The sequence below is a fragment of the Diabrotica undecimpunctata genome, chromosome 6 (assembly GCF_040954645.1).
Source record: "Diabrotica undecimpunctata isolate CICGRU chromosome 6, icDiaUnde3, whole genome shotgun sequence".
In the NCBI taxonomy this organism is placed as follows: domain Eukaryota; kingdom Metazoa; phylum Arthropoda; class Insecta; order Coleoptera; family Chrysomelidae; genus Diabrotica; species Diabrotica undecimpunctata.
The window spans coordinates 159,246,755-159,274,355 of NC_092808.1; the positions used below are offsets into that span (position 1 = coordinate 159,246,755).

The window sequence follows — 27,601 nt, forward strand, 5'->3', positions numbered from 1 at the left end:
AATTAATTACCATCAACTTTTATTTTAATATTATTGAAACACACATTTTTAATACGATATGAACGGTTTCTTAGCGTATTTGTCGTAAAGGTCTACCCAAGCATTGTAAGAAAAATTTCTTGGGTTATATCGCCTACTCAATGTCGTGTCAATGTCCAAATATGTAAAATAGTGACTTGTAACCTCCGGCCACATAACGTAGTCAAATATTTCCTGAACCACCGGTGTGGGTTTCCTAAAAAGGCAATTTTATATTAAATAAATAATTTATAACGGGTAGAAGAAGGGTGGTAATTAAAAATAAGCAATTATTGTTAAAACTATGCTCAGTGAAAAAATAATTAACCACATAACAATAAATATAGCATAACAATTATAGACCACAGAAAAATAACTTGATAAGTCACATTTTTGGTTTTCCTCACGGGAACATTTTTAAAGTTTAAAACTCTGTGATTATGTTAAAATACATCTAAAATGCGGAGTGGACAAAAGCACATATTAACAACATCTACAAAAAAGGATTTAGAAAGAATTGTTAAAACTACAGGGGGCTAAGTGTCATAAATTCACTCTCAAGACTGTATGGAAAAATAATAAAAAGCAAAATTGAAAAAGAGATGACAGATGTTGAAGAACAGAATGGCTTTTGTGCAGGCAGATCATGTATGGACAGTATATTCTCTCTAAAGCAAGTTATCGAGAAAAGATTAGCCCACAACCTTTCAACTCATATAGTCTTTATAGATCTGACAAAGGCATACGATAGTGTACCACTTTCAATGCTTTGGGTAGCAATGGAAAAACAAGGAATAAGCAAAAAAAATATACAAGCAGTACAACAGCTCTACAAAAATATGGCAAACATTAAAACTGGAAATAGATTAACTAGAGAAATTCCTATTAGTAAGGGCCTAAAGCAAGGCTGCTGCATAGCACCTACACTCTTCAAAATATATCTAAATGAGGCACTCTCAGTGTGGAGAAGAAAGTGCTGCAATATGGGCATCCCAATCGGAGATGATAGATTGTACACGATACACTTCGCTGACGACCAAGCCATTCTAGCTGAAGACGAGAGTGATGTAGGCTACATGCTTAGAAAACTGGAAGATGAGTATACCAAATGGGGCCTCACAATTAATATACAAAAAACTGAGTACTTAGTTGTAGGAGAAAAACCAGAAAGCCTACAAATCGAAATGGAAACTATAAAACCAACAGACAATTTCAAATACTTGGGAGTCCAAATAACATCAAAAGCAGGAAGTAGCGAAGAAATATACTCCAGGATTGGCCAAGCAAGATCAGCCACCAGACAGCTACACGGACTATTATGGAATAAAAAAATAACAAAAGAAAATAAAAAAAGAATCTATAAAACAATAATAGAAAGTATTGGGCTGTACGGCGCCGAACTCTGGGAAATAAACCAAAGAAACAAATCAAAAATTAAGGCCATGGAAATGAACTACTGGAGACGATGTTGCCAGCTCACTTGATAGGGTGAAAAACGAAGATATTCGGAGAGAAATGGAGATCGATCTAGACATAATAGACACAATCGAAGCCAAAAGACTTAACTGGTATGGACACCTTCAGAGAATTCCTGAAAATAGATGGCCAAAAAAAAATAGAAGAATAGACTCCGCCAACTAGAAGAAAACGAGGTAGACCAAGACGATCCTGGAGAGACGATGTCGACGATGCAATGACCGCCAGAGATTTAACAACTGAAGATTGCTTCGACAGAAAACGCTGGAAATTAGGATGCGAGAAGCGGCGCCAGCTGTAGAAGACTCGCTTGTTATATACATCTAAAATTAATTGGTAATAAAAAGAAAAAAAATTGTTATACCTATTGGTTGTTGGTTTACGTTTTAGTTTTTTTTTACATTTATATCACATATTATGGTATTAATTATTTTTTATTCGTCTACATGGACTTAACAAACTTTTCCCCTGTAAATAAGGACTTATCACGTTATTTCCCTATAAAATCATTGGCTGTCTATTTTTTGTAAAAAATAAAACACAAAAATAAAGCAAATATATTTTTAATGCGAAAAATATCAAATGAAACATTGTCATAAAAGACCATTTTACAATATAATTCCAGTTTTCCAGTTATTGTAGATACCTTGTAGTCTTCTTGTAGTCACATGCTTTTGACTATGCCCTATATATATATATATATATATATATATATATATATATATATATATATATATATATATATATATATATATATATATATATATATATATGTTTGGACAGACCCATGTCTATCAGTGAACCTTCCCCTTTATATATGTTTATGCATAACAATAAGTAGACGTTACATACTTTGACGATACTCTGCAGTCTTCTTTTTTTCCTTTTAGTTTTATTGTATACATAAAATCCAATCGTTTATAACTTTATACCACACGATCCATTAAAAATACGTCAAAGTGCCTTTTTGACATACGCCATGTTTGTTATAATAATGGTCTCTCCCGCTCTTTTCATTAATACCTCATGATCCGTCTAGCCGTTTCCGAGCTGAGTGTACGATTTTCGATCAATTTGCTATTTTACCTTAGATCTTAGACCTTGGACCTTAGATTTTATTATGTAGATTTACATGAAAAATGATTAATCTTGTGCTCGGTAAGGCTGTCAACTTTTTTTAAAAACATGTTTGTTTGATTTTTTCAATTTATTTAGAAGAATATTAACTTTACCTCGAGTTATACCATAAAATGGTACAAAAGTATTATTGCACACCTGGGGATCTTCCATACTGGCTTTCCGTTTTATTTTCACGTGATAACAGACTGTGCAATCTCGAAAACCAACCCCATTCTCGGGTTTTCTAGCTCTTCTTCATTGCGCAGGAACCAAGATAAACAAGCTTGCTAAATATAAGTTTATTTAGTCATGATTTTTAAAAGATTTGATATTTTTTATAATAAATTGTCTTCATGTTCAGAAGTTGCATCAAAACATTTTTTACCACATTTACAAGCTTCGACAGTTGCATGAGACTGTAACTTTAGTTTCTTTAAAACATCTTGCATCCTCCCAAAGCCTTTTCCTTTCTTAGAATTTTTCCCACGAGCACAAGATAATTGATCACTTGAACACTCACCCGTATCTGCCATGATTATTTTGATTTTCGGATAAAAGTATCAAACGTTGTAAATAATCACTTTCACTTTAAAATAAAACACTGTGAGCACTAAGATAACCTTAAGAACACAGACACTGAAGGCATCTGTAGAAATCAGGTTACACAATGTTGCATTCCAATATTGCCAACTACTAGGATTGCCATGACTTTTCCAGTTTTCCATCAACGTTTTCCCCTGTTTGAAATGGACATGTCAAGTTCTTTTCCTGTACAGGTTTTTTTTAACACTTATATCTTGTGAGTGATCAAGTTATTACTCTGTATTGTGTTACTCTTAGACACTATGTAATTAAAGGTACAAAGTGGTATTAAAAACGAAAAATTTCAAAAATTGGACTTTCCATCTGGTCTTCAATTGGAATAGAAAATTATTATAAGGCAAATTTATGCAGAAGTGAAAGAAACAGAAGAAACAAAATCGTGTAACTTTAGGAAGAACTAAAATTAGATGTAGGTAAAGCAACAGAAAATAACACAGAAACAGTATTACCGAAAAATTTAAACGTAAAATTAAAATCAAGTACAAAGTCTAAACAATACAAAAAAACAGACGAAAATCGTAATCGGTGCGAAAATTATTTTTCTGTGCGAAAAGATCAAAAATATTTCAGAAGTTCATAAAAATTTTCATCGGAAGTGAAAATTGTTTTCTAAATATAGTAACCCAAAAAAAAATAAAAGTTATACATGAAAAGACGGTCAAGGCAAAAAAGAAAAAAAAACAATACTTTTCTAACCAATATTCAGCAATTTTTATTTTGTTTAATACTAAAACACATATTTTCAATATGATATGAACGGTTTCTTAGCATATTTGTCGTAAAGGTCAACCCATGCATTGTAAGAAAAATTTCTTGGGTTATATCGCATACTCAATGTCGTGTCAATATCTAAATATGTAAAATAGTGACTTGTAACCTCCGGCCACATAACGTAGTCGAATATGTAGTCAATCCACGGTGTGGGTTTCCTAAAATCGTAATTTTATGTTAGATATGTACTTCGTGAGGGATAGGATTACCTAGTTAAAGATGCTATTAAAAAATATACTTATAATGAAAAGGACATGTTAAGGGATGCGATACATTTAAATTATTTCTTTAATCATTTTTCGTTCATAATAATTAGTCAGACATTTTAAATAACATACTTTATTTACTAAGAATAGACTATAATTTTAATTAAAAAATACGTTATTTTATTGTCTACCTCAAAAATCGTTTTTGTTTAATGGAATGCATATTTACGATCCACTCATTAAAATATATAAAGTTATATTTAAGTGTGTTAAAAGTTGTTCTGGGATCAACTGCTCAGTGGCAGTTCATCTGTAATTGTCCAGTGAGATCTTCTGGCTAGTTTTTGTTAAGTCTTCTTTCCTACCTCTGATATTTAGATAGTTCACTAACTTGTACTAATTTACTTTCATGGTATAACATTTTTCTTCTTCTTATTCTTTCTTCTTGTAGGTATGCTTTAAAGCCTGTGTTTTCTTCAATATTAGCCTACTAAATTGTTTAAATTATCGCACAATCTTTTTCTTGGTCTGCCTATACTTGTTCGTCTATTTGGTGACATATCTCATGCTATTCATACTATCCTATCCTCTGCCATTCTGCTAATGTGTTCGTTCCACTCCTGTTTCAGTTTTGTCTCTAAGGGTTAGAAGATGGAGGGAAGTTGCCAGAAATCGACAGGAGTGGCGACTTTTTTGTGAGCAGGCCAAGATCCACAACGGATTGTCGAGCCACTTATGATGATGATTGTTTGGCTATTGTTTTGAAGATGTGTGTTATTCTTTGGAGTTCGTCTTCTATCTCGGCGATTAATGCAACGTCGTCTGCATAATCTACTATTTGGATTTCTTTGTTTCCCATTCTGTAACTATAACATTTACGTACTGCTTGTATTATTTCGTCCATTATTATATTAAATAGAAGTGTTCTTAAGAAGATGTTTTCGATGGTTTGTATAATATTGATTGGTATGTTTCTTTTATAAAGTAGGTGTAAGACGTCTTCGACTTGGATGCGATCGAAAACCTTTGTCAGGTCTATAAAACATAGATATGCTGATTTATTGTACTCGATGGCCTTTTATGTGATTTGTCTTAGTACAAATACGGTACCAGTACGCAGTATCTTACGGATCTGAATCCTTGTTATTCATCTGATAAAGTTGTTAGTTTATTGATTTTGTTGGTTTGGACTTTTGTGGTAAGTTTAAGTGCGGTGTTCAGTAGATTTATACCTCTAATTGTTGTGGTCTTTTTTATCTCCTTCCTTGAACATTGGTATCAATATGCTGTGTCTCCATGCGTGTGTTATTGTCAGTGCACTATTGGTTTTTGTATAAGTTTTGTCATTTTTAGGGTTATACTTTCTTCTACGTGTTTTAGAATCTCGTTGGATATTAGGTCTGGTCTTGGAAAAACAATAAATTGTTTATCCAAGAATTTTAGCTTAACGCTACCTCAAAAAACAAGAAACCTAACTGCAATGAAGAAATAAAGACATTTCCCCATTTTATCATAGACAATCTTAACCCTTCAGTAGTCGCTAGGAATTTTTGAAAATTAGTAGTCGCGCGCGGTCGAAACGACCGTTTGGTCTTTTACTTCTTAGTTTGTGTTAATAATAGTATTTGGAACCAGTTTAAGTAAAACACGATTTTATTAAGGTTTAATAAGTAGAGTAACATATTACAAAATAATATAAAATGTAAACTAATGTTAAAAACACTGGACAGAACATTAAAAAAACTATTTTCTACTCCGATAAAAAAAAAGGAAACTTTTAGTTAATCCGAATAAGTTCAGTTTGGCACTCTTCGCATACTGCATGTGTATGTTCTCTGCATAAAAACTTTTTACATTTACAGCAGGAAACAGTTGTTTTCCGGTTCTTTTTACGGTCGCAAAAGTAACATCTACCATGTACTCCTTCATTCGTTGGAGTGCCGTCTATGTTAGGAATATTACATATGGCCTTAATACGTAACTTCAGATCTCTATTTAAATTGTCTACTGTTGCTCGGACCCGTAGATGTTCATCCATAAGAGAAAATGCTAAATGCTTCAAAAATTTTCTTCTAACATTTTATTATCAGCAAGGTTGTTACTTGCATGAATCACTAGCGAATTAATGCCTGCGATATTTAGTATGGTGTTAAAAATTACCATGGGCCAACGTCTTGTTTTTCGCGAAATATCATAAGAGGAGCATAGCTGATCAACGACGGACTTTTGTTTTGTTATAAAACGTCAGAATTTCTGGTTTATAATGTTCAAATGTTTCTCTATCTATAGCGTCGTCATCATGTAGACTTGAAACAAGTAATACAACTTTCTTCTTTTTGGGGATATACGACACTAAGGTACATGTATCGCTAAAGGCGAACATACTTGATTTTAGAGGACGAGATTCTGGAAGTAATTCAGGGGGCAGTTCCCTTTTGTTCTTTCTAATGGTCCCCACGACAGTCAATCCAAATTCTTTTTTTAAAACATCTATTATAGGAATGCTAATGAACCAATTATCTAGAGTAATGTTGCGCCCAGAATTCTTTATTGGCGCACACATTCTTTTTACAACTTCTTTCGGGGAATTGTCTACAGTAAATGGGCCATCTGGATGACGAACCACATAAACCTCCATATTTATGGTATTATACATTTCAGCATCACATAAACTAAAAATTTTAAGCCCATACTTTGAGGGTTTGCTTGAAATATATTGTATCCAAGGGCAATTCCCTAAAAATCCAGCAAGCATTTCATCGCATGTTAAATTTTGCGAAGAGTTATATCCCGATTTACACTTTTCTACGAATTTGTCAAAAAATACTCGTATGGCGGCCATCTTATCCAGTCTCCTACGTTCTTCACGACCGACCTTATCATCAAATCTAATTCATCTTAGAAGAAACCGAAATTGGGATAAGGACATAACTAGTCTAAATATTTCGATAATTTCGCCATTAGTTTGCCATATATCTTGTATTCTGTACTATATCTGTATTCAGGTGATGGGCTTTATATGTCCCTGCCAAATATAAAAGGCCTATAAGAGCGCGAATTTTAGATGGGTTTGTAAGCTCTGCATCCCTCTCACTAGAGAAATTGCTTGCTATACTTTCAATGTATTTATTAGTGGATTCTACAATTATGTAAATCATGTCCCCATAAATGAAATTACTCCATATTTCATAAATGTCATAAAATTTTTCGTAAATCTATTACGCCCAGGTGATTGTTTTTTACTAAATTAGGCTTGCTCATACGTACCCTTTTGTGTTTTCTTTGATGCTTTCTCCACACTGTACCATCTTTTCCCCTAAAAACACTTTCTTGTTGTACATTATTCAGTAAAACTTCTCCTATTTCCTCTAAATCATGTTCTTGTTCGCTTTCCGAATCTTCCGACCTCTCATCAATAACTTCCAGATTTACTTTATTCTCGTCATCGTCGTATTCTATATCAAGCGGTTCTTCTTCCATGAGGGCTTGAAGTCTCCTTTGTTCCTTCTCATAGTCCATTCAAAATATAAAGCCAAACAAGTTATATATAAAAGTTTGCTGTAGCTTAAAATTTAAAAAAATTAATATTTGATTCTCAATAATAGAACAAAGAAAATTATGAATTATCGTAATAGTAATTTGCTGCAAAGTAATTTAAAATTTGATGACTAATTACATAGTAAAAGAAAGAGAGGTATATTCAAAAGGTTACTAAACAATAAGACAAAAGTATAATAGTATATTATTTAAAATAACTAGCGTTTATACATACCTTAAGGTGATAATAAACACAATAAAACGATTTATAAAAACTTTTTAGCTGACTAGACGCGCGCGGAAATTATGACCTTTGCGCTGTAACTCCTAATCAACAAACCTCCCGCTACTCTGATTTAGTACTGAAGCTCCTTGTATCGAATGAATAAGCTACTGAAGGCCGTGGTTGCCAAATGTAATTTTTTTCCGAAATATTAGCAATTTTTAATACATGCGGTCTTTTTGACCATGTAGCGACTAGTTAAGGGTTAAAACTCAAAAACAGCGACAGTATAAACGTCGCATATCTAAATATTAGCTTAAACGAGGAGCGGTGGAATCCTTAAGTGTTGGGAAAGACTGCTTCTGCAGCACGCGGTCCTGAAAGTGCAGTCCTGAACAGAATATCTTCCACTCCTAGATGCATAGTTTCCAAACAACTCTTCGAAGCGTTACCTGTCGTCCATTTTTGTAAATCATGCATTGGAAATTGTATGTTTTTATTACAAGTTAACTGCTCATTTCCCGTATTACTGAAGAGACTAGAAGAAAAAATACGGATATGAAGAACAATCAGATTGAGTAATTAACTTGAACCGTATACCAATAAACAAATGTAGCAATCGATCTATATTTTCAGAGCACTTCTCAAGAATTTACCTATGTATAACTTTAGCGAATGGTGGTTTTTAATTGAATATTCCAAACACTTACTGGTATTTCATAAAATTCACTAAAAGTTTAACGTATTTCTGCACAGTTTTAAGGTCAGATTTTGGGAATTCTGAGTAGCTATCGTATTCACACCAGAAGTATCTTTGGTCTTCAGCATGAGCTACTTTTCCGATACCTAAAAAGACAAAAAAGAGAGATTTAGACGCCGCGTTTATCTGCTATTATAAATAAAAACTTTGTTAATGAAATTTACCTGGAATAGTTATATTGTTTTGACCTAGTTTTCCGTGATAAGAAAATTGGTAAAAATATAGATCCTTGACGTGCTTGGAAACAAGTTCTGCGAACTTTATTATTGGTCTAATAAATCTATTGTCGCTAAAATACTAAAATATTAGTATTAGTTAAACGAAATTAAAAATTGTAATTGTATAGTAAACAAAAATAATTATTTACAATAAAATTATTATAGTCAAAATCACTACAGTAAAAAAGTACTTAGGGGTGACCCTAGATAGTACTTTATCCTTCAAAATACTTCTGAGAAAAGCAGCTTTAAAATTGAAATCCAGAAACACCGTGTAAAAACTGGAATATCGGCATCTACCATATGATTATCTTCCCTGTCTATATCACAAATAAGAATGATTGCTGGTGTTGTTGTATCTATCTCCATGCAGTTGCTTCAGTTCTGGCAGACCCTCTCACATCATCCAAATTAAGGCTCATACACTTTCCTACAGATAAGTAGTAAAAATCATTGACATCAGTAACTTACTAATTCACCAAGACATAAGTGCTGCTACTTAGAAACAAGCTGAACGAAGGAGAGGTATAAGACGATTAAAACAAGGAACAAGTCAAAACCATGGATAAAACCATCACATGTAGATAATTTTCAGCAATGCATTTCCGACATACTTAGTAGTCCTGAAACAGAAAATAATATAAACGACTTAAATAATAAATTACCAAATTCCTTACTGGAAAGTCAAAACAAATTATATTCTAGAACTAAAAAAGAAGAGAAGATTAGCTAAAATACCAGGCATTTAATGTAAAAAAGAAGAGAAATGAGAAGCGAGACGGAACGAAAACTGCCTAGCTACAAAAATTAAATAAAAAAATATCAAAAGCTGTTAGATAACATAAAGCTGTGAAAGACACTTAAAAATACAACCAAGAACAAATCAAATATACCATTGAGAACATTAGAAGTATGAAAGTATTGAGAAAAAGACTAAGAACGGTGACAAGGCAGATAATAAAGATTAAAGATAGAAATGGTCATCTAACAACCAAAAGAGAGAAAACCCTTAAAAGAGTTTAAGACTTCTACATATTGTTATACATAAGCCAACATAAAGCAAATAGCAGAGAAGATCAAGTACCAGAAATATTAATAAGGAAAAAGGGCATTGTCAACCAAGGATCAGAACTACTACCGAAAATCACAATAAACGAAATAAAATTAGCTTTAAGAAAAACTAAGAATAACAAATTTTCAGGTAAAGATTGTGTAGTTATTGATGTAATTAAAATCAGAGGCACTTGCCTACTAAAAAAATAAAAAACCTTTTTAACATGTGCCTTTTGAACAGTAATATACCCAACAAGTGGCTTAATGCTGAGGTAATTCTATTGTACAAAAAAGGAGATCTCCATGAATTAGAAAACTACAGACCTATGAGTCTTCTTAGTCACCTATAAAAACTTCTTACAAGAGTAGTAATGAATCGTCTTGAGAAAAAAGCATGGGCAGCCTATTTAAAATTTAAAGACATATGTAAAAGCGATATACTAATTTCTTTAAAACGTAAACCATTTAACCAGTGTGTTACCTGTGATGACCTATGGCGCCGAGACTTTAACATTGAAAGCTACAACTTCTAAAATGCTGCAAACAGCTCAGAGGAAAATGTAAAGGTCAATGCAAAGTATATCGCTTCGTGGCCGAGTTAGAAATGAAGACTTAAGACAAAGGACAGGAGTTACCGATGTAATTTCCCGAACTGTCACATTGAAATGGAACTGGGCTGGACACGTTGCCCGAATCAGTGATGAAAGGTAGACAAAGGGATTGCTTAAGTCGATTCCGAGGTTAGACAAAAGAAGTAGAGGAAGTCCTTATACTCGTTGGACTGACGATTTCAAGAAAATGTTAAGACATTTGATGACAGTTGCTCAAGATAGAGCACAATGGACAAAAATGAGGGAGGCCTATGTCCAGCAGTGGGCGCAAAAGGCTGGGTGATGATGATGATGATGATAAAGTGCTGCCAATTATAACCAGCTGTGACATGGAATTTGAGTTAAACCTCAGGAATGCATGGAAAGTAAAAGGAGCAACAAAATAGCAAAATGTCCAGTATCATTCAAAAACGACTGGGATTTGATCTAGCATGTAACAGAATTCTAAACAGAATCAAAACCCAATACATTATGAATGTGGACAGCTACAAATCACTAGATACCCAAAGGACACTGCTCCACGTACGTTTGTAAACCTGTAATATGATTGTATTATATTTTAAGCAATGCATAAAATACTAAATAATAAAATTGTATAATATACGTGTCACAGATCACACAATAAATAAATAACTATTTTTATTTTTTTTTTTTTTATTTTATAATAACCTACTTGAATTCCTTTTCCGTATTCCTCCTCAAATGTACTATTACCAACGTAAAGATTTTTTATTGCGTTTCCCACTGTCAGCTTAGTTTCGTCGTCCTCAATATGCATGTCAGGGTCAACAAGGGTGCTGGGATCGCGGTCGTAACCTTTGCAAAAATTTTTCCAGGCATCTATATCTACAAAATTAATACAGAACAAAAAAGTGTTGTAATTAAGATATAAGTATTTAACAATTAAATCTATGATTATTGACTATTACATTTTTTCTGTGAGTAGACTAGAATCATTATTGGTGTATTACAATTGCACATTTTTAATGTTTAGACTGTATAATATTATGTATTTTTCCTTTATAAAATAATTTTGTAGAAACTTAAAAGTTAAAAATTCAAAAATTAATAAATTACAAATCCAAATGTCGATCAAATGTTTAATTGATTTAGTCTAGCGTCCCTTTATAAGTCTTAGCTTAAGACTTATTAATGATGGTGGATTTATTTTCCTGTTTATCTCTTTAATCCTGCCCTAATCGTTCATATAATGCATTGCCTTTATTTTCTTCACAGTTTCTTGGAGAAATTCTGTCCTTGATTTCAATATTCTACTTTGTTAAAAATTTAATGTAATATTTAATTTGCATAAATGTATTTGACTCTAAAATAATATTTTTTCTAAACTTATTTATTTTATTGTTCTACACATTCTAGTGAATGTAAGTGTAAACCAGTCCACTAGCTTAAACTGAACTTTATAGTTATATGCAAAACAAACATTACATTTCTTATTTACTATACCTTTTGCCATTCCAATCGATTCTTCGGAATTAAAACCCATTAATAAAGGAACTTTATTAAAAGTTCCATTTACCAATGAATCGTACATATTCTCTGATATAATAGCTCCATCATGAGGAACTTCAATAACTGGAGCAAATACCTTAAACAAATAACAATATATTTATTTGGAAAAATATAAGAGTATATTTTAGACAATTATATATGTACTAATGGATTCCGGTTCCGATAAAGTTGTTTTATTTCATCAATCTTATTTATAATTCATATTAACAAAGCACGAATTCAGTTAAAAAAAATGTAATTCAAAGTGACCAAAAATCGATGAAAACTCAGTGTATAATCTACTTTTTGCTACACTGCCTGCGGGTTGGACTACAAATTTTCATACCCGAGGGAAATGACCATTTCATAATGATTGTACAATATATAGAAGCATCAAAAAAATCGTTATTTGTGGTCAATATATTACTTATTTATAAGGCTTGTTGAAAATTTAGTCACTACGCCTTGCTTAAATATGATTTTTGATACTTTCAATATTTTAATTATTAACAATTTATTTGTCCCTTTTTATTTGCGATTTCTTGTTTATATCTTTTAGTTATATCTATTATAGTATGAACTACTGGTCTTATTCCTCCCATAGACTGGGAAACAACTTTAGTAGTAGTGTTGCTGATGTCCTAATACGTCGTGACAAAAATTTGTTTAAGATACTTCTTCCTTCTTCATCTTCATTCTTATATGTAGGCGTTAAAGCCTGTTTCTTCTACAATATTAGCCTCCTAAATTATTTAAATTATACCACCATCTTTATCTTGGTATGCCATTAGTTCTTCGTCCATTTGGTGACTTATTTCGTGCTATTCGTACTATCCTATCCTCTGCCATTTTACTAATGTGTTTGTTCCATTCCTGTTTTCGTTTTGTCACCCATCCATTTATGTTTTCTATATTCCATGCTTTTCTTATGTTTTTGCTTTTCTCTCTATCTAACAGACTTTTCCCTGATATTCGTCGAAGTATTTTCATCTCTGTTTTAGATGTATCAGGTTATGTCTCCGATGTATAAGTTTTTGTCTAGTAGTCGTTTTGTTTTAGATGTGTCAGGTCCTGTCTTTACCGTATGTGTTAATATAGATCTAATTGCTGCTTTATAGATTTTCGTTTTTATGTCTTGTCTTAGGTGTTTGTTCCTCCAGATTGTGTCATTAAGAGATCCCGCCGCTTCACTTGTTTTTAAGCTTTGTTGTCGTACTTCTTCTTCAATACCTCCGTAACTAGTTATATCTATTCCCAGATATCTAAACCTTACTTCCTGCTTTATTATTTTCCCATAAATTTAGATTTTACATCTTAGTGGGTATTTAGATGTTGTCATATATTTGGTTTTTTTCTGCTGATATTATCATATTATATTTCTTGGCTGTTGTATTGAAGATGTGAGATAATCTTTGTAGCTCGTCTTCTCTCTTGGCGATTAATGCGGCGTCGTCTGCATAACATAATATGTGGCATTCCTCGTTACCCATTCTGTAACCATGACCGTTACGTACCGCTTTTATTATTTCGTCCATTAATAAATTAAATAGAAGTGGGTTTAATGAGTCACCCTGTTTTGACATCGCTTTGTACTGGTATACACTGTGTTAGTTTTCCATTTATCTGCCTGTATTTGATTATGGAAGTGGATGTTTTCGATGGTTTTTGATAATATTGATTGATATGTTTCTTTTATACAGTAGGTGTAACACGTCTTCGACTTGGATGAGATCGAAAGCCTTTGTTAGGTCTATAAAACATAGATATATGCTGGTTTATTGTACTCGATGACCTTTTCTGTGATTTGTCTTAATACAACTACGGCGTCTACGTAGGATCTTCCATATCTGAATCCTTGTTGTTCATCTAATAAAGTTGTTAGTTTATTAATTTTGTTGGTTACGACTTTTGTAGTAAGTTTAAGTGCGGTGTTCAGTAGATTTATACTTCTATCATTGCTGAGGTCTTTTTTATCTCTTTTCTTGAACATTGGTATCATTATCCTGTTTCTCCATGCATCTGGTACCTTGTAATACAATATTAGTTTTTGTCATATCTAGGATTATACTTTCTCCTCCGTATTTTAGAAGCTCGTTAGTTATTTCTTCTGGTCCTGGTGACTTTCTATTTTTGAGAGAATGTATGGCTATCTTTACTTCCTGGAAACTGATTTCTATTTTTGTTACCTCAATTCAGGTACGTTAGGGAGTTGATTATTATTTTCTTTTTCTTTAAATAGTTCCGTCAGGTTTCTTTCCTATTTGTTTGCTGGTATGTTATTGTATTCCTTCAATTCTGCCATTTCTTTCCGTTGATTTCTTATAAATCTCCATATTTGTCTTTGTGTACCATAGAAGTTGTATTCTTCTATAAGTGTCTCGGGATTCTGGAGTATTTGATGTTTTGTACTTCGTGTAGGCCTCTCGTTTCTCTTAACATTTCCCTTTTATTTCTTTTCCAAACCATGATGTATTGTTGTAGTTTCTTTTGTTCAAGATGACTTTGGGTTTTTCTAGAGCTTCTGTTGCTACTTCTTTATTAATTTTCTCCCAGCTTGCGTTTATATCTTCGATGTCTTCTATTTGTTTCAGCTGTATCTTCTGTGCTAGCCTCCTTTGGTACATTAATCTTATAGAGCCGTTCCGCAGTGATTCTACATTGAATTTTTTCTTGGTAATTTCCTGTAGAAAATGTTTTGGTGTTATTTTCATTCTTATTTTTGCTAGTACTAGTTTGTGTTCACTCCCTGCGTCTGCTGAGATTAAAGTTTGGATATCTAGAATCTGCTTTGGATGTATTTTTCTATTAGTGACTATAAAATCAATCATAAATTTGTGCCCTCTTGAGTTTTTGAATGTATATTTATACTGAATCTTATAATACTTCAACATATCAAATGTAGTCCAATGTTTTTCCACTTTCTAGTAAATTTATCACAGAGTAATTAAAAGAGCTATTCCAAAGTCAATATTTTTTGGAGATAGTACAATGTATATGCATTAAAAATAAATATATAAAAGGACTCTTTATGTGTACTTTCTCTGCTATTTTCATTTATACTGTTTTTATTATATTTAATTCCAAAAAAGGATCTTTAAAATATACATTCATACATTTGTAGATATTTAAGCAGTCTGCTTTAGATTATACTAATATATGGCAGACTTTTGATGAAATGAAAACAATATTTAGAAATGTTTTTCTTGCGCTGCTTAAAAAAAGCAATTAACGACACTTATATCATATTGTAATGTAATTAGCTTTTTACATTAGTTGCTGTATTAGCAGTATTGAGTTATAATAGACATAATGTTAACTTTAAGTGACCTAGTTTCCCAAGAAAAAACTCTCTTGTGTGTGTTACAAAACTTACCAAAAGAGCTTAAACATATTTTAGATGAAAAAAGGGCTTGATTTGATTAAAAAGTTAGTTTACGTTAAAATTATTTCAAATTTCTTGTATGAGTATAACTAACATTAATACCGATAAAAGCTTATTCCAGGGCTTACTTTAGTCAGGATTTTTTTCATAATATTATAATAATTTCGTATTATTTAAGTTTATTTTGTTACATTTACAACAATTTATTGAAAAAGCTAATAAAAGTCTTACCTTGTATTTATCTGAAGTGGCGTGGATGACAGAAGCATCAACGCTTTGTAAAAACTCCAACAATTCCTGAGTGGTCTTGTTTCGTCCAAACGTAGAATCGATTTCGTTTGCTATACCATACGCGGTTTCTAAAGCGTTGCTTTGGTAAGCCCAATTACAAAAAACTGTACCGCTGTTTGCTATAGCACCAACAAATAAGCCTAAAAGAGTATTAATATAAGCATATAGTTACGTAAAAATATTTACATATAGTTTATAAACTTCGAGAAAGCTTTTGATAGATTATCACTTAGATTGGTTTTGCAATGTTTGGACTTAGTTGGCCTGGACTTGTATGATACCAGATTGCTCATAAATCATTAATACACTCGAAATACAAGCTATAAGATTAATAGAGACGCTTCAGATAGAGTATCTATTAAGCGTAGCGGCAAACAGAGACATGATATTTCCATGATTTTTAATATCTAATATTACTGTTTAAAATAGCGTTAAATAATTGTTTCTTGATGGTTGAAATCTATAAAATATTCAGGTATGTCAAAGATGCCGCCCTAATCGTAGACTGTATAAAAGATCTTTAGTATCTTGAACACAATAAATAATGAATTTAATGAAAAGAACTTTACTATCAATGTACAAATTTATCATAAATCTGTACATTTTAACAACTTCTTATTTTTGTTTAAATATTCCCCTTATTTTTAAACTTGGTCCATTCTCGGACCTGAACGATTAACAACGAAAGACAAACAAGTTCCTCAAAAATAATACAGTCGTCAAGCAACCTTCGTAAGGAAAGGTCCGACAAGCAAGAGCTTGCGACCAGTTATTTCTTATTAATAAATATAAGGTTGAATGCTCGAATAAATGAACTTTGATCAGATAAAAGGCATATATCGAGCACAGTTTAATTAAATCTTGCCCAAGTACTTTCGATCCCTAGATCATCTTCAGGGGCATCTGAAATAAGCCAAGAAACGTTTTTTTATAACCAAAGAAATTGATTAACTTCGATAAAAACTCGAAGTTTTATGGTTGAAAAAAGGTTTTTTATATGATTAACGTTTATAGACTTACTTCGTCAATTGTGGCCTATCCGGCAAGAACAAGATGTCATAAACATATAATTGTACATTACACTACACTACAAAACACTACACTACACTATTGTAGTGTAGTGTAATGTACAATTATATGTTTATGACATCTTGTTCTTGCCGGATAGGCCACAATTGACGAAGTAAGTCTATAAACGTTAATCATATAAAAAACCTTTTTTCAACCATAAAACTTCGAGTTTTTATCGAAGTTAATCAATTTCTTTGGTTATAAAAAAACGTTTCTTGGCTTATTTCAGATGCCCCTGAAGATGATCTAGGGATCGAAAGTACTTGGGCAAGACTTAATTAAACTGTGCTCGATATATGCCTTTTATCTGATCAAAGTTTATTTCTTATTATACACTATATCTCTATTACCTAGTTTTGTTCCAGTATTGTTGGCAGTAAGTGAGTGTGTTAAAAATAATTAGATGCTGTCCCTATTGTAAGTAATAATTAAACTTATATCTACTTATTCAACATCTCAATTGTTCTAAGTCGCGATATTGCCATTATGTGTCGAGAGTGCATAGAAAACGATTTGCCGATCCAACAACGGTTTGAATATCACATAAACCTTTACTGTTTTTATCTATAACCGATATTTTCTAAAGTGCTATAGGCTATTATTCCTTTTAATAAAGATACATTTTGACTAATCTTAATTAGGACTTTTACCAATTTAATGTTTACCCATATCCCTTGTCAAGGGAACAACCTTTCAGGTACTAGATTCCCCATCTGGTCCTTCGGGGCTAAAGAGTACCTCACAAGATTTGTGCGTTAAGAAAAATCTTCCATCGAACCAGCAAAGATCGCTACGGCAAACTCCTTATTCGTACAATCAACGCAGAGAAATTTAAATTAATGGTCCTTGGAAAAATGTAATTTTACGCTACTTCCTTGCCTATCGGAAAACAGTCTGGCGTTCGATGACCTGCGACTAGTCTAGGAAGACCAGACAAGTCCATAGCATAATTCAAACATTGGAAGCGAGACAGAGCGGCATCAAAAAATTTCCAGACATTCAAGTAGACGATATCAGTACAGATAAGATAAATTGTAGGGATAGTCTAAGAAATAAAATTTGTAACGTTAATTAATAAATATTACCAACTATATTTTGCTTGTTATTGTTAATAAAAGTTGTGTAAATAAAAACTGAAAATAAGAAAATCTGTATTTAAATATCACAATTTGGTACAAATATCCAACTAAGATATACTAGAATCCATAAGAAAAATTCAAAAAACGCTAATAAGAATAATAATGTTTGTCTTGCAATTTTAAATCGATTTTAAAATGGAATTGTTAAATTTAACTAATCTTTTTGATGTATAAACAAAATCTCTGTGAATTTAAGCGCTTACCAGCCGATCCAGGACTTAGCAATTGGTATGTAACTGACGCTGCTCCAGCACTTTGGCCCATTAGCGTTACTTTATCTTTATTACCTCCGAAAAGATGGATATTAGTCTGCACCCACTTCAGAACAAATTGTTGGTCTTTAAGACCCATATTACCAGGAACTACAGTGTCTTCTGTTGATAGAAATCCTGTAAAGTTTGTTTATTAAAAAAAGTAAAAATATTAAATATTTCGGGTTCCTACAAATTTCTTTGTTTAATGGAAATTTTAAATTTTGTAAATTTCCTGTAGTTATCGTCGTATATGATATTAACAGTATAAGTAGTTTGCAATTAAAAATGTCGTCTGATGTTAAAATGTTTAATTTCTAAGAAAAACGCTTACAGACATATAAACGTTTGTAAATTTAAAAAGCTTACCAAAAGGTCCAACTCTATAGTTGAATGTAACCACTGTGACATTTTCCCTCATCAAGAAAGCTACAGACTTAGGGCTATAACTGGCGTGTCCATGTACAAAAGTACCTCCATATATGAACACTAACACAGGAGTCTTTTTACCGCTAGAAGGATTCTGAAAAGGGGAAAATTTTATAAAGTAAATTTTGAATAAGATACAATAAAACAATTGAAATGACGGGTAGCTAAAAGCTAGTAATCAGTTCTAAAGACATGAAGTTTGTTGATAGCTATGTTTAAATAAAACTCTAAGAAGTAGACTGATTTATTACAGGTTGCAGTATTTCTCTTAGGCTGAAAAATATACTAGAAAAAACAAGAAAAGATACATATGGCTCTAAAGTCTGCACAATAGGAAGGAAAATAAAATATTGAAAATAGAGTCAAGAAAAGCATATACAGTAAAACTTCTGTTAACGGACAGCTCTCCACAACGTAAATATCTGCTGAATGGGCAGCTTTTAAGTCACCGAACATTTCATATGTGTTTAAATAGGAACACATCTCCGAACAACGGACTCTCTTTACAATGACTCCGGACAAAATTTATCTTCAGTTTTTCTAAGGAATAATTGTAATTTTACCTGCAAACAACGGACAGTCAGGTAAAGGCGATTAAAAAAATAAAATTGGAGCTCCGGAAATCCAAATATTTACATAACTTATTGTAGCCATAAAACTAACTATATAAGTGGGTACTGATGGTCATAAAACTAGTTACTTTAGGTACTTTAAAATGTCTTCGACTTTACGAAAGATTTTAAGTTTGGTAGGAAAAATATCGGTGATAGAAGCATCTGAAAAAAATAATTATAATGTTTGAGTTTTGGCCGAATAGTTTCAAATAGAAAAAACTCAAGTTATTGACTCAGTGAAAGTGGAAATGCTCAACAAAAAAGAGAATTAAAACTGAAGGTGTTGCCATCGATACTATAGTGTACGATTGGTTTTGTTAAGTAAGAAGTAAAAGAAAGATTATCTGAAACGATAGTAAAAAGAAGAGCTTTAGAGGTGGCGAAAGAACTCAATTTGAATTTTAAAAGTTTAAATGGTTAGCTTGACAAGTTTTGTTTAAGACGTAACAATAATTTTATAGAAATATCTGTAGAAGCTTTAAATGTTAACCTTGACGACGTTTCAGAGTGGTAAAGAAAACTGCCATTACCTGAAGATATTTATAACACTGACGAGACTGGTCTGTGTTATCGAGCCTTACCAAGTCATCATAATCATTCTGGATTTACAACCTTGCGTGGATTCTAGCCTCCTCAAGAATTTTTCTCCAGTCGTCAGGCACATATTTCCATATTTCTCATGTCTTCATCGATATTATCAAGGAACCTTGTTCTGGGTCTTCCTCTTCTTCTCCAATCAATGGGTCTATCAAGAAGCGTTTTTCTAGCTGGATCATTTTGTTTTATACCTTTACATGTCCTATCCACCTCAGACGTCCTATAGTAGTATTGCTTTTAGTGTTTCTGCTACCAAGATATATTGACAAGCTCCAGAGTCCCACAATCACGATAAAAACGCTGAAGGGCGTTGAAAGGTCCGTACGTATAGCGGTTCGGAAGATTCTGTCCCTCAATCGAACGTGTACCGATGCCTACATCTACGCTCCCAATAAAGAGGCTGGTCTGGGCGTTATGGCCATGGCTATGCACGTCCCGGCTATCATGAGAAGGAGACTGACTAAATTGATTAGCTTAGCAACTGATACTACGTCTTTAACCATCAGTCTACCATATATGTCACGTCTCTGGGAGAAAGTCTTTAAATGGACTCAAACATCGTCTGGCAGTTCAGACACATGAAGACGGCTATAGCGGAAACGGACTTTGTCAGGGTTCTTCACACTCCGAAAGCTCTGTCTGGATAAGCAATCCGCCGCCCTACTGGTCGGGGAGAGATTTTATTAAGGCAATACAACTGCGAGGATATCTACTTCCAACTAGAGGGATCCCTTCAAATCCACTACATGAGCGTAGGTGCCGAAAGGCATGCGAACGTAACAAGAGCCTTAGTCACGTTTTACAAAAGTGCTCCGCAGTACATTAGCACCGAATTAAGAGACACGATCAACTTGTTACATATCTTCGCAAAGCAGTTGAAAAGAAAGGGTGGATTTAAGGCCGCGAATAAGATGCGCCGACGGCACTTTAAAGATACCTGACCTTGTCGCGCAACAGGATGAGCGGGTAATTGTCGTGGACGTTGCCGTCAGCTGGGAGGATCCTGAAGCCCTAAGTACAGCCGCCGCCAACAAAACGGCGCTGTACACTGAGCCTCGATTCCTTTAGGCCATGAAAACCCGATATCCTGGGAAAACCATTTGCATGGCACCTTTAATCGTTGGAGTCAGTCAAATTTTCGTGTTCTAAGAATTTTTAACCTTTTAAGGTTCGACGTCCGCAATTTTATTACTGAGGCAATTGAGGGTAGTATCCATATTATTAGTCATTTTATGAGGTCTTAGCATAAGTGGCTTATGGCAATTTTAGTTCGAGTGTAAGTACCGGCTTCTTCCTATCAAGGGATCTACGCTTGTCTAGTTAGGGTTTTATCTATTGGCAGCGTAGATGTTTATGTTTGCCTTTCTATGTTTGTGAATGTCCATTTTTCTATTTTTATAAATTTACTATTTTAAACTTTTCTATTATTATATTATTTGCTTTCGATTTGACTTGGTTAAGTTAGTAATTGCAGAGGAGGGTGGTGGATCTCGAGCGATTTTAGCTGGCCATTCATCGGACCATAAAAAGCCACACGCTGCTGGTTTATTATTTTCCGGATCGGAAGGGAAAGGAACAGACCAGTAGGAGGAGGCCGGTTTTCGAATGGCGGGGGTTTGGTTGCGTGATGAACGTAGCCAACCAGCCGGCTCCGCCCGGCCTGCAAACCAAAAGAGGTATGGCTCCACTCTGATAGCGCTCCCAGGTATACAAATTCGTTCACTGCTGTGACGACGTCGTTTTCTATAACAAGTGGTTGTAGGATTTGGGGTTGCGTGCTTATTTTCATATAATTCATTTTGTTGGTGTGTGTTATTAAACCCAATTTTGTAGTTGATTCTTTTAATGATATATACGCCTCTCAGACAGCGTTTTCCGTTCTCCCAACAATATTGATATCATCAGCATAAGCCAGGATTTTCACTGATTTATTATATATTAAACCAGTGGTTGTGATTTGTAATATACGTATTGCTTTCTGCAGAGCCAGATTGAACAGTATACAGGAGCAAGGATCTCCCTGGCACAGCACGTTATTTGTTTTAAAAGTTTCAGGCAGTTCTCCCTTATCCCCCTGAATTCTTACTCTAAATTCAACTTTTTGAAGAGTTAGTTTTGTTAAATTTACCAACTGATTTGGTATTCCTCGCCCTTCCATTATTTTGAACATTTATCTTTTATTCACAGAGTCTACTTTAATGCCATATTCTAGTGTTTTTTCCAAAATTTGTTTCAGGGTTGCAATATGATGAATTGGCCTCATCAAGTAAAACTTTTATATTTCGTAATGAAAAGTGCATCGGGAGTAAATCTGCTAAGAAAAGGCTGACATTATTGTGTCTAATTTAAATGGGGAAAAAGAAAATTTTTTGGTGATTGGTAAAAGTAAAAATCTTCGATGTTTTAAAAATTTTTAAATTTTCATTGAACTAGAACTTACTACAACTGTAAGTAATTTAAATGATGCTTACCTAAAATTAAGAGACTTGTACATATGTACGAAAATAATAATTAAGGATCAAGCAAATTAAAACATCCTTTTTGTTTCAATTGATTATGCGATAACTCTACACAACGGACTATTATACACAACGGCCAATTATTTTTCCATTGGTGTCCGTTATGAAGAAGTTTCACTGTATTACTTATAATGAAAAAAACAACTTGCCAAGTGCAACCATACGAGATGAATTAATAATAAAATATTACTAATTGAAACCTAGGAATAAGTCACACAAGAAAAACGAAAATACAACCAAAGAAATCTGTAAAATAAATCAATATAGCTAAGATTGTTTAAGTAAACTTACAACAAGACGTTGTAAAGATAAAATAAATACAGTTTTATTGAAATTTTTATACTTACATTAGGGGTATAGACATTCAAATGGAGGCAATCTTCGGTTTGGTAATCGTCAGGTTTGTCTGTTTGGTAACAGGAGATTTTGCTATTATTTGCCTCTAAAATGCCATCCCAGTTATTAGCAGGTTGCGGAGGCTAAAAACGGTAAATATTACTACAATAATAAACAACTATTTTAGTTGTTATTGTTGTTGGTAGTTTCCAAAACTATAATTGCTCTTTGGATCGCCAACCTTCGAAAGAAGACATGAAAAAATTAAGACAAAAAGGGTACCAGGCACAATTAAGATACAAACTACTGTAAATAAATACTGTGGTGTAAAAATAATTTAAAAACACAATAGATCACAGGAAAACAAAGATAAAGCTAGAACAGTCAGTCAAAGATCTCCCATGAGAAGCCCAAGGACAGAAGTTGAACTAGCGAAAATAATCAATGCTTAAAATGACTAAGGAAAAATGCAGCAACTGATAAAAAGAAGGAATGAAAATTGGTTATAAATAGTGAAAAGACAGTAAAAGGAGCAAAAAAAACAAAAAATAAAAGAAAAACTAACTGAATGCGAATAGGAACATGGAATATTAATACTCTATTAAGAGCCAGTGAAATGAAAGAGAGATAGAAAAGTATAAGATCGAAATCTTAGCGTTACAAGAATTTCGATGGAAAGACCAAAGGGCAACAGTAAAAAAGAAATACTTAATGTTTTATTCTAGAGATGCTAATCAGGGTCATGATGGTATAGCCTTACAAATTAGCAGTAATCTAAGAGACAAGGCGGTAAATGTTAAGGCTAATATGTGGAAGACTAAATAGCACCTGCATCACTTGTTAAACTTAAAAAGTTTCTTTGTTGTCGGTGTTAGTTGGCCGCCTTTGGATTTTGTTATTACAGAAGAATCCTACGACTATCATGGACTCAAATAATGATCGAAGTTACTAGAAGAATAGGAAATGAAGCTGAAATAATATTGACTATCAAAAGAAGAATACTTGAGTACTTAGATCATTTAATGAGAGGACAAAGATACTCATTATTGCAACTTATTATGCAAGGCAAAAATTAAAAAAAAACGAAGTGAGGGAAGACGAAAGAACTATTTAGAGCGGTCGTTAACATGGTCTTCATAGCCATGATGATTTTCAAGCTTCGATAAAAGATGGAACGAAAGAAGAAGAAGTGGAAGACTATTTTATTTTAAAATAAACAACAGACAATCTAATTTAATAAATGAGCTTTAAGTAGAAAGGAAGAAAAACCGATTTTTGTAAGGAACTCAAAGAAATATATGAAAATACACCCAAGAATGACATATTAATTTTAGTAGACAATTTCAACACAATGATAAAAAAGGAAGACATAAACAAAGTCGTAGATGGAAAGAAAACTCTCTACACAATTACATGTACTGATGAGACAATAATTTTTAACCTAACAGTAGCAACAGATACGTTTCTAATGTGCATAAACTTTAATAACAAAAAAGAGCATAAGGTAACATGGCTAATACCAGGATCAACTGAGGGAAATCAAATAGAGTATATTTTGAAAAAAAAAAATAGAATAGAATAATTTAGGATGTCAAAAGAGTTGGAAATAAATGCATGAATAATGTAAAGCTATATAAATATATCAAATCACACAACAAGGAAAACTAACAGTTAAGATTGACGTCAAAATATGGGAGGAAGATTACAAAGAATTATTTAAGGCTAAAGAAAGCAGTTACGAATACTCGTAAGGAATATACCTTGATGATAAAAACGGAATCGAAAATCAGTGCTAGAAGGATTTTTTACGTGCAGAAAGAAATCTAAAGTAAGAGAAAGTAGTAGGCCCAGACGAAATCCCAAACGAGCTCATAAAACAAGGCGATGAAGCACTGCACCGAAAAATATACGTCTTAATAATGAGTATTTGGAAAGAAGAAAAAATGGCCGAAAAATGGAAAACAGGGTAAATATTTCTTATTATAAACAAAGGGGACACCAAACAAGGCAACGGCTATAGGTAAATAACATTGTTAAACAGCTGCTACAAAATATTGATATCATTATTCAGGCAAAGACTCTCAAAATACATTGAAACTAAATTTGGTTATAATAACTGATTAATCAATAATGAAATTAACATCTACTTATATTTATGAGATTAGATAATATACTGGTATTAAAAATTTCAGGTGAAATTCTAATGAAATAGTATTTTTATAATTATTATGAAAATTAATAAAGGCTTTTATTATGTTCAACCTTATAGTTTAATTTGTCAAAGCGTACCTTAAATCTCAATTCACCAACTGGTGGGGCTGCAAACGGTATCCCCAAAAATGCATAATACGTGAGGTCTATAGTAACAGGTGGCGTTACGGTGATTCCGCGGATCTGTCCATTTGGTAGAGTAACTATTAGGTCGTCATCGCAATGCACCTGTGCAATCAAGGAAAATTATAAATAAAAGTTATAAGGGTTGTATTAGAAATAAATATGTTTTCCTTACTTTAAATATAAAATGCACTAATAGAAGAAACAGTAATCTAAACATTTTATTATCAACTATTCGTTTTCTCGAATAGCACTATATTACATCATGCAATAAATTATTTGTAGTGGAATTTTTATATATTATTATGTTGAAGATAATCAGAAAATTAGTAAGTACCTCAAAAGTGATAATAAATATTATATTTTTTTCAATCGATAGGTTTTTGAGATTATTTAATTCAAACACAGCTGCAAAATTAAAATTTTAATTTATTAATCTAAAACATTTTCTACTTTATGTAGACGGGTTTGTTACATAACTATTAATGCATCTTCACGATCCATGAAGTACACTCTCTGCTCACTGTCTCAGTGAGTATTAGAAACCTCAACAACACTTGGTGGTATTGAGCTTTCTGCCACATAAAAATTGTTGCATTCAAAAGGTATTTTATATACAAGCTATTTTAAAAAAGGGACACTGTCTCTAGGGTAGAAATAATTGCTTTCTCATCATCAATCTGTATGCGTCCACTGCCGGATATAGGTCTCCCCCGGATCTTGCTTGCATCCAGTTATTGCTAACATCAGGTCGTCAGTCCATCTAGTTTGTGGGCGTGCTATGCTCCGTATTTCTTCTTGTTTTGGTCTCGTTTTGGTCTGACGAGGTGTCTTATTTTAGCGACGAATTTTAGCAATGATGTCTTTTGTTTTTGTTCTACGACGTATTTCTTCGTTTGCTATTTGGTCTCTCAAAGGGCTATGGAGCGCCAGATGTTTGGTGTCTCTCTATCTGGCGCTCCATAGCCCTTTGAGTCACTCGAATCTTTTTTGTGAGTGCTAATGTTTCCACTCTATAAGTGAGTACAGGTCACATATTGGTCAAAGATTTTTCTTTTGAAGCATATGGTTAGATCCAATTTAAATACATAGTTTAGTTTACCAAATGCTGCTCAGACTAATCCTATTCAACGCGGGAGCTCACATGTCTGGTTATCTCTACCCAACCAAATTTCATGTCCTAAGTACTTGTACGATGTAGTCCGCACAATACCCCTTCCATCAAGAGTAATATTTTGATTTAGTACCAGATATGTCATTATTTCCGTCTTGTTCATTTACCCAGAAAAGGGTGGAGATGGAAATACTTTGAATTTGGACATGATTTCCCCGGGAATGGGAGGCTGGGGAAATCCATGAGCTCGCGGGGCTAGATGTGCTATTCTTGAAGTAGATCAATCCCCCGCCAGGATTGCAGAGAAGTGTTCACCCGCTACGCATTATTAGCGGATGGAATAATTGGGGTTTACTTAATAAAAAAGTATTGTAATAAAAAATGATACACATTTTTACGATTTTGCCGAAACTAGTGGCAACATTGCTTATGAAATTTTATACGAATATGTTTTGGAAGCTGATACATCCCATGAATTTGTTTTTTTATCTGACTCTCATATAAAGCGCTAGATACAAGATTTGTACAAAGTATTATTTAACGTAACTTTCTTAAGGGTAGAACTATTAATCAAATTTCTAAATAAACTTAAACATCATACAATTTTACACCAAAAAGATACTTCTGGTAAAACTCGTTACTGTGTACGGTTTTGGAATATTTTCATTTGAAATTTCATTATGAAGTAATAACCGATGCTGCTATAAAGTTAGGATAAAGTTTAATAGGTATATCTCAATGTTCTCTATGTTTGTTATATAGCAAACTGCTAATCTAGATAGTTTTACTCAAAATGTACTTAAATGTTAAATGGACTGACATCTTCTTAAGTGTGTTTAGGAAACTTGAGTGCAGCTATTACGCGTTATGTAGAAAAGTTTCCCAGAAGATACTTACGAAGTAAAAAAACATTCAGAGCCGTTGAACGACGTTGTCGAGAAACTAGTAATGTGAGACCAAGTAAAATAGATTCTGGTAGACCAAGAACAACAATAAAAATTAATAAATAAAATATTATTTTAAATTTACTTGGACAAGATCCAACAGTTATCGTACGGAATATGGCAAAACAACATACGTCTTTTTTAAGTACTTGGCAAATATTTAAAGAGCAGCAGCTATATCCGTATAATTAGAGACAAGCACAAGAGGTCTTGCCAGACGATCTACCGGTTAGAGTAGATTTTTGTGAAACATTGCAAGAAAGGACACCCTTTAATCCAAATTTTTTAAAATGCATTCTTTTTACGGACAAAGCTGCCCTTCCGCGACAAGGTATAAGTATATATCTAACATAATGCAGACTTCTGATGTGACGAGAATCCACGAGTCAAAAGGGTATCGCATTATCAATACTCATTTAAAGTTAATGTTTGGGCAGCAGCTTTGGGTAACAAATTAATAAGTTATGATATTTTAT

The 27,601-nt window shown here is 33.0% G+C and overlaps 1 protein-coding gene across 2 annotated transcripts; it reads right to left on the reverse strand.

The window, feature by feature from the left end:
- On the reverse strand, positions 1–25,381 carry LOC140444202 (cholinesterase-like). Of its 2 annotated transcripts, none has more exons than XM_072535934.1 (11): positions 25,243–25,381; positions 25,023–25,172; positions 22,745–22,876; positions 18,608–18,761; positions 18,191–18,376; positions 15,718–15,917; positions 12,060–12,201; positions 11,269–11,441; positions 8,878–9,010; positions 8,664–8,799; positions 1–235 (listed from the first exon to the last, which is right to left on the reverse strand). In XM_072535934.1, the coding sequence occupies exons 1-11, from the start codon at positions 25,285–25,287 to the stop codon at positions 49–51; spliced, it is 1,638 nt and encodes a 545-aa protein (XP_072392035.1). In that variant the 5' UTR covers positions 25,288–25,381; the 3' UTR covers positions 1–48. The 2 variants fall into 2 exon arrangements, with proteins under 2 accessions (XP_072392035.1, XP_072392036.1); XM_072535935.1 differs by lacking the exon at positions 1–235 and adding an exon at positions 3,917–4,145.
- Positions 25,382–27,601: the final 2,220 nt, after the last annotated feature.